Raw genomic sequence first — 14,263 nt, forward strand, 5'->3', positions numbered from 1 at the left:
TTCTGTGCCGGTTCAGCATACCAGGCTTTTCCCTAGTAAACATCCCCTCTTGCCAACTCCCTACACGAATAATTTAAGTACCTACAGAAATGTGTATTAACCTTAATATAAATTCAATGTTACATTTTCTGTAATATGAATTTCTGTATAATACATTGAAAAGTTCACGTATCGTTTACTCAGTGAGATCCTTAGCTTGTTTCCTAGAACTCATCTGTTTAAATCTGGCTTGAATGATGACAGGTACAGCCTCAAACCTGCCAATACTTTAAGCTTGTTCCTTTTTGTTTATTTTTATAAATTCACAAGAAAATGCTACCTCAACAAGTAATGTGTTAGTAACGGACAACACATACTTAAGTGCTTAGTCGCTGATATTTTCAAATAATGTGCTCCCTCCAATCTAGAATTTAGTGAAAATTTTAATTTTCAAGTTAAACTACAGAGAATAATCTGATGAGATTTCTCTGAATTTGGATTTGAGATGCGAATATTAGGTATCGATGACTACATTCTTCAATATAAATAAATAATACAGTTATTGCTACGGATAAAGTATATAATTGCAATAACAATTAAACCCATAATATTTTTAAAACTAATAAATTAGTTAAATTAACTTGGTTCTTTCGTAAAGGTATTTTTATTGCACAATAAACTAATTTATTGAGTTAATACGGTATCAGTGAGCCAATGCGCCAACTAAAGTTCCGGCAGAAACGTTCACTCATCACTTCATACGCTACTACAGGCTAAACTAAACTTCCAATAAAAAATGATAAATTACAAAAAAAATATTCATCTATTTTCACACAACTTTCTCGCTGACAAATTTTGTCTGACCAAAAAATAAAAAAAATCCTCGCTTACTACTTTTTTCTTGTTATTGTAAACGCTATGTAAAATGTAAACAATAATCAAAATTATTTCGAAAATTTTAATATTTAAAAATGTAACCAATAGATTGCCAATATTAAGAGCTTTAATTTGACGCATCTTACAGAATTGTACGACATTGGCTTCACTTTTAAATCGCGAGAGGAAGCCGTAAAGGTCACTGATTTTCGCAGTCTGTTTTCATACTCCGCCGGGACAGTTTTAACACAGCGAGACTGACTTTTTCATGCAGGTTAGTAGTCCGCGGCCAAGTCTACGGTTAAAAAACACAGCGAGACTGACTTTTTCATGCAGGTTAGTATCATTAGCATGTCGGTGACGCGAACCGAGGATTTTACCCTCTACCAAAACGCTCAACGCGCCTAAAGAAGTTTTCACTTCAAAAATTAGGAAAACTGAAGACGACCATATTTGCTCCTCTCACAGTTACAGTTGTTTCTTTCCCACAAATTTCATATAATGGGGGTTTCGGTACGAGTCCAACATGTTGAAGCCACAAAAACAATATATTTTATTTATGTCTTATCATCTTTCAATGCAATGTCGTGTAGTTTTCTAAAATTGACTGCCATTTGTAATAATTAAAATTACTTATGTAAAATTGAAATATTACCCTACGTGTATTATTAGTGCTTACAGCTGCTGTTGATATAGACTATTTAAGTTAAAAATTCAAAATAATTAATCAGTATCGATTGATTATATCGATGGTTATGATTAAGTAATATCGTTTGCCAATTTCGATATAAAAAACCGGGTCCGCTTATCGTACCCTACCCGTTTCTTGAGCTTGTTACCGTTCAAATATCTTTAAATTATTAAATTACAACAAAAATTGATAAATAGTTAAAATCTCTAGTAATTTTGTCTACTTAAATAGAAAACGTAAGACTTTATTTTCTCAACTCAGAGACATACCGTATTCTTATTTCTTTAAATTTTATTATTTTATAAAGGATGTTTTTCAATTTTTCGTACATATTTTTCACCCAACATACATCTAACAGCATCTTTAATACTATCAGAAATTTATTTTTCTGTGACTGTATGGTTTTTAACACTTATACCTATTAAATCGTTACTTTTGACTCATTATCTTTGTTTACAAATGAAAAAATTAAGACATGTTATAACCTTTCGTTAATATTTAAAAAAAAGAAACGTCTTTTTGTTTGTAGTTTGGATTTGTATCTAAGAGACGCAATCACAGAGACGAATTTATACTATCATTACATAACATTTTCGTGCACACACAAAGCACTATGGTTTTTGACAGTGATCACGACCGTGAATACAAATTTATAAATAAAATATATAATATTTTACGAACAATTTTATTCAAAAAATCGTATTATTTTATATATAGATATCAACACGTATGTGACAGAAACAGTCGAATATAAAATAATTGAATCGTAAAAGTTAGGACTCTTTGGTATTATGGTACCTCAGCTCAAAGTAAGAGATCGGGGTTCGAATCCCGGCTAAGCAAGTACTTTTCTGATCAACTCTTTATTGAAATTATGTACACCCACCTTTCGTACAAGAGAAAATTAAAATATATATAGTTAAAATATAAAGTTTAACGTCAGAAATATATTGTGTTGCCTGACTTGATAACCTAAACATATGTTGTAAAATAACATCCCATTTTTGACATCAATATTTGTTTACATTTTTTAATTTTGTAGGTTAGGTTTAGTGTTAGGATGAATATGGTAGTCTAATCTCACGTATCACCTGTTACAATATTTATTTATATAAAATGTGTTTCTAATTAAAAGAACTACGTAGAGATAACATCAGCAAGTATTTTTGCTCGTTTTCACTAGTGTTAATTGCACCATTCTCAACATTCATGAGTACCCGTGAAGGAATTGAGGTACAGTTGAGTAGATTGTTCAGACTTCTCAACACTACATACAAAATAAGTTTTAACATTTTAATTGTATAATGGGACAAGACAAAATAATTTCTAGAGTCATCAACTACAACATATGGTCTACAAAACAAATTGGATTGCATTATGTAGGCAACCATTTGAGTGCCGGCTATTTATTTTCATTTTCACATGATGCTCAATACAGGCAACGTTTCTGTTAATAAGTTTATCATATAGCGGCATACTGTTTTAGCAAATTTAAAGTAGTTTAGTAATATTGATGTTCTTTTTTTGTTAAGCCCATCTATAATAAAAAAATAGGTGTAGGGTACGATAAGCAGACCCAGTTTTTATATCGAAATTGGCAAACGATATTACTTAATCATAACCATCGATATAATCAATCTGATTAATTATTTTGAACTATTAACTTAAATCATCCATATCAACAGTTGTAAACACTTTCAAATAATACACGTAAGGTAATATTTCAATTTTACATATAAGTAACCTTTGATAATTAAAAATGGCAGTCAATTTTAGAAAACTACACGACATTGCATTGAAAGATGATAAGACATGTTTTACGTGGCTTCAACATGTCGGACTCGTATCGAAAAATCCATTATGTGAAATTTGTGGGAAAGAAACAACTGTAACTGTGAGAGGAGCAAATAATATGGTCGTCTTTAGTTTTCATAATTTTTCTTATAATAATTTGTTTCATCACTGTAAATATTAAATCAATATTTAATTTAAAACATATGAATGTTATTGAGGACTATAGATGGTTTTTATATCGATTGATAGTCTAGGATTTGAGATGCGAATATTAGGTATCGATGATTACATTCTTCGATATAAGAAACCGGGTCCGCTTATCGTACCCTGCCCAAAAAAATAGTAATTTTTTCTCTTAAATTAGAAAACAAAACAAAAATCCACAACAATGACGAATAAAGATTAAAATAAGCCTGTATCATTTTTAACCAATTGCAGTAATCTAAACAGGTCTCAAGAAGAAGTTTATCAAGCATCTAATAAAGCAGAAAAAAAAACAATATTTTTCATTGCATATAGTTTTTAGTTTATTTGTTGATCCAGCTCACACTAAATGATTTTGTAAACCCCCACTAGAAGACATTTCTTAAATGTATCTGGGTTCCACTTATACAAATGTTTTACTCATTGCTGCTGCTTTTAACGTTAATTTGCCCTTTCTAAAACCAAATTGGTCATTTGAAAGTTGGTTGTGTTCATTCAAAACCTTAAGCATTCTTATTAAAAACGTGTCCAAAAATTTTGCTCAGAACAGTCAAAAAAAGAGACAGTCCAATAATTGTTAATGGGCATTGGGGCTTATTTCCTAAAATCCAGATTGAATTTTACAATTTTCAGGAGGGAGGGAACACTCCTGTTTTAAAGCATAAAATAAGTATCTATAGTAAGTATTAGACTCACCGTCATGCACAGGACTGACTGTTTACCGCATGCCAAAATAAGCATGGACTCTGAATCTCCTTATTGCTCAGTAATGTTAACAATGACTTTCCAACGCTTAATTTTAGTGTTTACTTTCTAAGAACTTCTTTATCATTGTATTAAAATATGAGGAAAATGGAAGTTAAACAAGCGTTCGAGATGAACTGCTCTACTGTTTGTACCCCTTAGTTAATAAAATAGTGTATGATTTCTATTAGCCTATCAATTATTTAAAGAGTTTTATTTTTCTGGAACATTTGTATGGTTTTATATAATTAATGTATCTTGTTTATTTTTGACTCAACTTCAACAAAACCTGTATGTACTTCTGGCTCAGTCGGAAGAAGTAGATATGTTATATGACAAACTAAAATATTATTAATTTATTTTCGAGTGATGTACATTTAATCAATATCTCGATATAACATAATTATTGTTTATAACAAAAAGGTTAGGAAATGCTATAAGCATTCTAGAACACTTTTTCCTTCTAGGTTCATAAATAACGGAGTTGTTTTTTTGAAAGTTTGAACGTTTTCACAAGCCTTGTTACATATACATATACTGCAGCCAATGGCGCAGTGTAGTGGGTACGACGGTTATCGCAAGATAACCAGATCAAGCAACGCCGAGCGTGGCTGCTGCTTGGACAGGTGACCGGTGGTTCGGAAGTCACCTTTAAGCCGTTGGTCCCCAGGTTAAGTGTTAGAGAGGGCTTCTTAGCCCTAACTTCGCCTGGTAAAATAAGACATTTTTTACTTTTACTTTATATATAAAACATTTTGCATGGGGGGAGGGGAGTGGTTGTGGGCTCTGAGAGTAATGTTTGGTAAAGTTATGCAGAAATTTTCAGTAAGTGATGTGATGGTGACAATTGCATTAGGGTGGATTTGTTTACAACATCTCTCTAAATTGTTATATAATTTATTTTTACTTTTGTATTCTACTTGTTTAAGTAAATTTTATTTATGAATGAACATTGAATTACTTACTAGTGGCTATTATGTGAAAGAAAGACCATATTGGCAGATTTGTCATCCCATCTAAATAAATACAAAAATCTTTAAAAAAATAAAATGTTTGTGTTTTTTATTCGTTTTTAATTTTGCTAAACGTAAAGAGCTAACTGTACAGTCTCTCGAACATTGCTGGGCTTCTTACCATGATGGTTAAAGCAAATGAACATCACTATACAGAATGTCAAAATCAAATCTCATTTACCTATTTGGACAATAACAAAAACCTGTCAGCCCAACCCGGAGCTTAAGTGGTGGAATAAGCAACCAAGGCTTATCCAAAAAATTAAATTTAGATACTGAAAATTAATAGGAAAATAAAAAATTTATAAAATTAAGAGAAAATTTCATGTAACTTATACTTGAAATTTAAACAAATACAGCAGACATAGCTGATAACAGCATTCCTATTCCATAGCCTCTTTTAACAATAAAAAAATAATCAAGTCAATCCAGATTAGATAACAATTATGAAATTAAAAAACACAAAAGATAAAAATCCACTTATTCTCAAACCTTAAGGGCACTGATCTGGCCATGTTCTGGTTCATCCTGTCAATTAAAACTGTCACACAAGTTGTCAATTAAAACTGACAGAATGTCACTTTTTCCAAAAGTGACTCAACTAGATTTGATGATAATAACTACATGTCTTGAGGATGGATGTTATTCAATTTGCAAATATCATTTAATTTAAAATCATAAACAAACCATTAACTATATTTTTTTCATGAAGCCTTTCTACAGGAAGGCTGTCTTCTTCATCAGATCCTCCAAAAAGGTTTTAATTTTGAAGTGTTTGATGAAGATAATCTTGCTGATGATAGCCACGTGAAAACATAAGTATAATAATTTTACTACTGGTTTGTGTGTTGTAAATTAAAATTAAAACTATGGACTCTATGGAAAATACCGTAATAGAAGAGTGGAAAATTACTTGCTGGGTAATATAAAACCACCAATGAAGGAGTTATACGCTGTGTTAAAGATGGACTTTAGGACAGTGTTTGTTAACTGAAAAACTAGAGTGGCATAGCAATAATATCAGAAGTTATTCAACGGCATAGCAATAATATCAGAAGTTATCCAATGGCATATCAATATCAGAAGTTATCCAAACTCTTTTCACAGAGGTCGGAACTCTTGATATTGAATAATCTAACGTAGTAGTTAGGAACATAAACAATCTCAGCCAGGATGATGAAATTAGGAAAAGCTAAAACTCAAGAGCTAAAACCAGAAACCAAAATCATAGGTACTGGAGCTGGGGTATGCATCAGTCTTGAAAGGGACAAACTTCATGTAAAAATACTTCATACAAGCTTGTCAAATCAGATTCAAGTAATTATTACAAGTAATTACTTCTACATGCAAAACTAGTAGAGGTAAAGTGGAATATATAAAGTAAAATACTCATGATTTAGAATTGGAGAACGAACATTTATCACCACTACATATTGAGAACAAGTCAAGGACACTCTGGATCTTCATAAACAGAGAGAAAAAAATCAAACAGTAACCCTATCAATGAACTTGTCATCAATGCAGGAGGAACTACTTAGCCGCATAGCACTCAGAAATAACCTTTACATCACACTGAAAAAAGGTGGTGCATTAAAACAAATATAATTTAATACGAATGTTGAGTTTAGCTCCAGTTCACCTTCCTCTTAATGCAGCATCTGGAATATGATGCTGTTACAGACTTAACTCCTGGAATCTGGAACCATGTTTGTCTAAAGAACTCAAAAATAAAATCAACAGCGAAGGGGCTTAAAACGGACAATTCACATCATTTCAACATCAGAGACACATATAATACTAGCTGTTTCCCGCGGCTTTGCACGCTTTTTGTAGGCTTTGCCTCTGTATGTGCACTTCTGGTTCAAGTGAATTATATTTCCATCACCAATGTAGAGTTTGCCTTGTTGCCACGATCAAGAAGATCTGTGTATGTTTATAGCCATTGTACACATACATCTACTTTATTATAAAGTGCTCTAACACTCAAGCTTTAAGTTCAACCAGAAATTTATCTTAAAGGCAAATATACATCATAACTTAAGGCCTTCAAAAAGTGTTTGGCTATTTAATATATGTAACTGTCTTGTAATTGCAGTTTATAATGTGCAGGTACTTTTGCACCTTTTAAAAACCGCCACACAAAATACACTGCGCCGCGCTGCGGTGTTTATATTTTGCAGCGCCGACTGGTGGTGAGTTACATCATTGGGCATATCGTATAAACCTTCTGCATGGAAAAATACATATACATACAATTGTTCATAATGTTCAGTCAAATAGTTTACGATTTTATAGAGGACATACAGGTAAACATTCATTTTTACATATATAAATAGTGTATTCCAGCTGAATTGGCAGAGAATGTAAATTCCAGACACTGCATTAAGAGGAAGGTGAACAGGAGTTAAACCCAACATTCATATTAAATCAACACTTCCCACTACAGCTACATTATGTGTAAATATAATTTCATGATGTTTTATATGTTATGAATAGTTTTTTTAACTGACAATCATTTTTAGGTGGTACACAAAATTTGGTACTATAATTAATTGTTTGTTTAACTGTAATACAGTTGCTGTTCGGACCCCCACCAGTGCTCCCAGACGTAACAAAACAACTCAAGGAGTACCTCCTGTGTCCAGAACGGCTTCCGATTCACAACTATGAGAAGGCGCAACAGTTCTGGCCTCGGAAGCCCAACTTGCAGTCTTTGTTCTTCTCCGAATTGTTGCCGCCTCCCACCACTCTCAAGGTATAGATCTTCAGGTTAAGTATTTCTCAAGAAATCTTGGAAAAATAGTTCATATTGGAACTGTAAATACGATCTTAATGCGTTTTTTGTGGAAAAAATGTGATCAATTTAAGAAGGGAGATCAGAACAAATCATTCTTCCATAAAAAAAATAAGGAAAACAGCTTATTTTGCAACAAATGGGTCAATTGTTTGTTGTAGATATAGTTTATGCATTCCATAATTAGTTAGTGTCCGCTATTTAAAATATTATGAGTAATGTAGAACAATTTACACATACGCCGCATCATGTGTCATAACAGGTTTCGCTGAGGGTACATGCAAAATTTAAAGTCTATAGCTCATTTTATGTCCTATGGACAGATAGATTTAATTTTTTTATCATTAAATTGGGTTTTAAAATCAGTGTTTAAATAATTACAAATAATGTTTTATATTTGGGGATGATAATGTTAAGACATGTCTTAATATGTAACGTGTTTGAATCTCTTGTGGTTGTATAAAGTTTGTTTACAAATTTATTTATTCTGCTATTTTCTTTTTTTATGTTGCCATCATGGTTACCTATAAGAACATTATAAATATATTCACGTACTCTCAATCAAATACCATGGAGTGATATGAACCATCATCGAACTCAGTATTCCTTATACAAAAATGATGCTTCATGCACATTTTCAAGTCAATAGGTCTGTTCGTTTTCGTGATATCATGCGGACAGACTGGCAGAAGGGAAATTTGTCTAATCCCATAAACGACAGGCATTGCTAAAGCTCAGCCCATTAAGAAACCAATTCACTAGTAGTGGCCTGTGCGCTACAGGCAAGTGACTTGCTTCTTGAAAATTATTATAGTGTCATTTGCAGATACGAGGGGTATTAGAAAAATAAGGTTCCCTTATTTTTTTAAAAGACAGCTCTATATTTCTACTTATTTTTATACATCAATTTAAAACTTAAAAGTCAAGCTATTTTTCCACATAATCACCGTTTCTGTCCAAACACGTTTGTAGACGATGCTCCAACTTTTCTATCCCCATGTTGTAGAATTCTGCCGCCAATCTTTTGAGGAATCGAGTAACCTCTTCCTTGACTTCATCATCGGTACTAAAGCGTTGGCCACCCTAGTGTTCCTTTAATTTTGGGAATAAGTGATAATCACTTGGGGCTAGGTCTGGGCTGTAGGGGGGATGGGGCACAATAGTCCAGGAAAAATTTGTCAGCAGTTCTTGAGTTTTACGTGAGACATGAGGTCGACCGTTTTCATAGAGAAGCCTCACACCACTGGACAATCTTCCTCTCTGGCGGTTCTGGATAGCGCGTCTCAGTTTTCTTAACGTGTCGAAATATCTGTAAGAATTTACTGATGTTCCATGAGGCAAAAAGTCGATCAAAAGCATGCCCTTCCTGTCCCAAAAGACGGTTGTCATGACAGGCCGTCCAATTCGGTTTTCGTCGTGAATTTCTTTGTGGCCTTCACTGAATTCTCTACACCATATCCGAACGTGTTGAACAGATATGCAGTTTTCTCCATAAACTTTGATTAACTGATGATGAATTTCTATAAATGAAATATGTTTTGCATTTAAAAAACGTATTACAGCACGAATTTCGAATCTGGCGGTAACAACGATAGGGAGCTCCATCTTCGAAGGTAGCTAGGGCGGCACTGTTGGACATAGCGAGGCATGAGTGGTGTGGATAGAGAGAGGGCCAGCTGATGGGTATGACAGTGTTGCCAGATTTCTCCCAACATATCGCATTCTGTCTTGGCGGCATAGGGAACCTTATTTTTTTAATACCCCTCGTATTATTCTCTATATGAAAAAATCTACAGTTATTAATTTTCTTTTGACGTGTCATTCTTTGTTCGTTAATTCTTGTGCAAGCTTGTGAATAACCTAATAACGTTGGACTATTATTATATTGTAATAATGTTCTAAGCTTTAATGTATAAGTAAAGAAATAGTATTACATTTTTTATAGTAATGTATAAAATATAACAAAACTAGTTTTTGTCATTCTTTACTCTACTGTACTTATTTGTATACAAAAACCAAAAGTCAAAACCTTGAAGTAAATAAGTGAAACGCACTTAAATACTACTTGTCCATATTAGTTTTTTTAAGGTGTCTTGTATTGTCTCATTTACTTTCAAATGAAAAGTCAGGTAGAAACCATCTAATCAATAAGACATACAACACAGTAATATATCTCTGGCTAAAAACTACCCATTTAACTGCTGGGTATATTAAAATCAAAGGTTTAACAATAATTTAATTTTTCTTTGAAATTTTCCTCCTCCATATTTTTTAATGGTCAAAGCCCTGAGACAATAATATTGTGGTTACTAGTGGAGAAGGTTCAGTTCCATCGTTTCAGGCTGTATTTGCTAAAACATATTTGTATCGTATGTTGTCTCAGGTGATAAGAGACCCAAACACAGGAGAGATCTCTGACATCTGTGAGGTGGCTAATGTTGGAGTGACTCAGCAGAAAGTGAACAGGAAACGCTCGGACAGCGAGAGTGACTCAGAACACGATGAGTTTGTAAGTTCCCCATTCCTAGGTGACCTGGACTGTGAGGATGGTGAGTTGAATCATATTTCTCTTGTTGGGACTCGGGAAAATGAAATGGTTCTCACAAGATTGCAAAACAGGGCTCTGAGAGTTTTCTACAATCTCAAAAAATTTGATCACATCAGTGAATTTAGGTTAAGTTCTGAGGTGTTGTAGATTAAAGATTGCTGTGGCTTGCAAACTGTTCAACGTATTTACAAAGTTATTCAGACTGGCAAGCCTGAATATCTTAGGCAAAAGTTTATTTTCAGGTATGAAATAAACACTCACAGTACTCAACAGGACGGCCTACTTCATTTGAAAAGGGTTCGTCTAGAAATCAGTAAGAAGCTTTTAGATACTTTGGACCGGAACTATACAATGCTTTGCACCCTGCTTTGAAGAGCCTTAGTTACTGTTTGTTTAAAAATCATGTCAAAAAGATATTTATATAATTTTAGATTTGAATGATGATTATTTATCTGTATGCTATGACAAAGTTGTCTTGTAAATCAGAATCTGTAACTTTCAAGAACGCTTGCTGAATAAAGATGTTATTTATTTAATTTATTGAGAATGTGTCATTCCGTGTACAAGAATTCCATCTAAATCCTTATGGAAGTGCCATTTTTTAAGGTTTGCATTTTATAACACTATTTATTAAAATCAGCCCCTAAATTACTAGTCAGATTGGCATCTTTTTAAAGTACCGTAGATAATTCAGCCATATTTTATGACATTTCAATAACTATGCAAAGATTTTGTTTTTTTTTTTAATGGGTTCTTTCTATACTAGTGGCATTTTTATAAATTAGATCAAAAGGGTTTAAAGTAAAGTAGTCCTCATTGTAGTAGAAAGTAGTTACTCATTTACAAATTTTGATTGGCCTCATCAAGAATTGAACTCGTAACCTCTCGCTTAGAGAGAGGCACCTTTACCCCCACTCTGTAGTAAAGATCTTCTAAAGCAAATACTACGTCAAACATTTCTACACAAGTATCTTCACAACTATTCATATGTGTACAAAATAATCACACTTATTCAATCTACAAATGTATGGAATTCATTCTTTGAACTAATTATAAATTCCGAAAAAATCAATTGATTACAACAGTAGTTTTCTATATTGTACTTAGATGCAATTTGAGAATCGGGATTTGATTTATTAACATTCGGATTTTAGATTCGAAAATTCTGGATTCACCCACCACTAATATGAACTGAATCATTAGTGCCACACTGGGTTAATGATTGCTTTCCTAAGAAAATACCGGTATCCTGTCACCATTCATTGAAGTCGTAACAAATACAAAATTAGGCAATAACTCTGTATATTAGGTTTTAAAACGTACAAACGTATGTTAATGAACTTGAAATAGAAGAAAGATATTTCAATTTAGTCACTAAGTTGCATATTAGGTAGTTATCTATTTATTAGAAGAAATTTCAAAACACCTTTGAGAAATATAAAACAAAAATATACCTCGTCTCTTATTTCAGATTTCCTGACGATTCCAGTTGGTTTTGCCCATGGTCTGGAGTTTGCTGAGGATGGCTTCACACCTTTGGTCTCGACGACCAAGCCGAGCCCCAAGCCTGCTGAACCACAAGAAGAAAAGCTCCCAGAGGTAGATCTGGTAGGGACGAAGAATGTGGTCAACCTGATGAACCTGATCAACCAGGAACATGATGTCCTGGGACTGTGGCAGGAACCAGTCAAGAAGCCGGAGCCCCAAGAAAAAGCACCTGTTATTGAGCTCAAGATAACCTCAGATGTAGAAGAGGAAAATGTTTTACCGCCAGTGAGTATTTTATATATACTGGAGTAATTAATAAGAATTGAGTTGAAATTGAATATACAATAGACAATTTCTTTAATTACATAGCTTTGTATTTTCTGATCCCTAAAATCTAAATAAATAAACAAACATATTTAACCCTTTGGACGCCAGTACCCAAGGTTGCTGCGCGTCCTGTGACCATACGGGTCCAAGCCACCAAGGCTTGTAGTTATACTCTCTAACAATGCTCTACCTTTTTCTCTGTACTGCTCTTAGTTTTAATGTGAATTGAATGATATTTTTCAATTTTAATTCTAAGGTTGGATGATAATTGAATGACATTTTTTGTTTTGTAGTTTTAAGGTTGGCTACAAATCACTGTGAAATAAAAGTGCATTATTTATTTACAGTGTTTAGTAAATACTGCAAAAGAGAAATTTACATAATATAATCATTTCAGGCCAAAAGTCTGTAAAAAAGAATTATTTTTATCTATCAGAAATATTTTAAATTGATAAAGTCATTCATTAAGAAATTCCAGAATTTTATTAATAGATTGAAAGTAATTTGTTTAATAAGCAAGAATTAGGGAGTAAAAGTGTTTATTAGTGGTACTGTACCAACTATAACATTGATAGTTAGTCCTTGTTTACTTCAAAACAAAACCAAATCAGTCGAAACAAACTCAAAAAGCTTGTAAATACAGTTAAAAATAATTTTTTCCTAAATGGCTACCGATTGAACGTTGGCAGTTTAAACCTAAACCTTGGCGGTCCAATTAATGAGACATTAGTGGTCTTCATATTAATCTCTGTGGCGAATCAATTGGATGTTGGCGACCTTTGATAATTTAACAAGATGAAAAAATATTGCATGAAAAATATATTAGTATTTTAAACAATAATTGATTATCGTTGGCCTATGTGCTAGGTCAGTACTAAAGTGGTTGGTTTTGTCTAACAGACCCAAAACAAATTAAGCTGTTGGATTGGAAAGAAAATATTCATTTAAAATTTAGATATTACAATTGGGCCGTTCGTTTACATGTAAATTAAAATTTCAGAAACAGCCTGAAATAAATAATTCTGAAGATATAAAAACCTAATTTTTGGTTTTTTTACAAATAAAAATTCTGATTTTAGTATGAAACAGGATACAAAATAGAGAGAAGCTAAAGCCATTTGTACTGCCTGACTAGGATACTAGTGTGGGGCCCGTGCTGAGTATTTCAAAGGCTGTGATCAAGAAGGCTGTGGAGAAGACTCAGTGGGCAGAAGAAATCGACATCAGCACTCCAGTGACAGACTTCAACAAGAAGGTGCCAAGTCCGGCTTTCACATGGCCCTTTGAATTGGACACCTTCCAGAAGCAGGTGTGAGATTAAGCACAATACATACATTAGTAATCTATATAAATAAAATTTAATTGATTTTGCTATGTTTTTTTTTAAGTGTTTTTCACAGCACAAATTAGATGTTTATGGTAAATTGGAAAATTTTTGTATATACAGGGTGTAACAAAAAGGTTGGGCTGGCTATGCATTTTCAGATTTTATGTGTGATTCTATGATAAAAATTAAGAATAACTTTTTCCAATTTCATATTGTTTATCCGCTAGCTGCCATTTTGTGTTTTGTTTTTTTTACTAACAGATTTTTATCTCTAAAACTAGTAAAGCTAAAGAAACCAAATTCAGCACATAGGTTTGAGTAGGTAAGACGAAAATAAAAAAGTAATTGTGTTATTTCTTTAATACTAACAAAATGGTGTCCATGAAAATTTTTAAAGTTAAATAACAAAAAAACCAGTGTAGTCATGAAAAATGTGTTTGACACCAACTATTCTGAAGAATTTTATTGCAATTCCAAC

The 14,263-nt window shown here is 32.9% G+C and overlaps 1 protein-coding gene across 1 annotated transcript in view; it reads left to right on the forward strand.

Moving 5' to 3' along the window:
- Positions 1-2,558: 2,558 nt before the first annotated feature.
- The window catches only part of LOC124353224 (helicase SKI2W), a 48,940-nt gene continuing 37,235 nt past the window's right edge, over positions 2,559-14,263 (forward strand). The window contains exons 1-5 of the mRNA XM_046803127.1: positions 2,559-2,779; positions 7,877-8,056; positions 10,479-10,644; positions 12,115-12,416; positions 13,594-13,767. Coding sequence (XP_046659083.1) covers positions 2,756-2,779; positions 7,877-8,056; positions 10,479-10,644; positions 12,115-12,416; positions 13,594-13,767 — 846 coding nt within the window. The 5' untranslated portion in view covers positions 2,559-2,755. The remainder of the gene's footprint in view (positions 2,780-7,876; positions 8,057-10,478; positions 10,645-12,114; positions 12,417-13,593; positions 13,768-14,263) is intronic.

This window comes from Homalodisca vitripennis, chromosome 1, assembly GCF_021130785.1.
Source record: "Homalodisca vitripennis isolate AUS2020 chromosome 1, UT_GWSS_2.1, whole genome shotgun sequence".
Taxonomy (NCBI): domain Eukaryota; kingdom Metazoa; phylum Arthropoda; class Insecta; order Hemiptera; family Cicadellidae; genus Homalodisca; species Homalodisca vitripennis.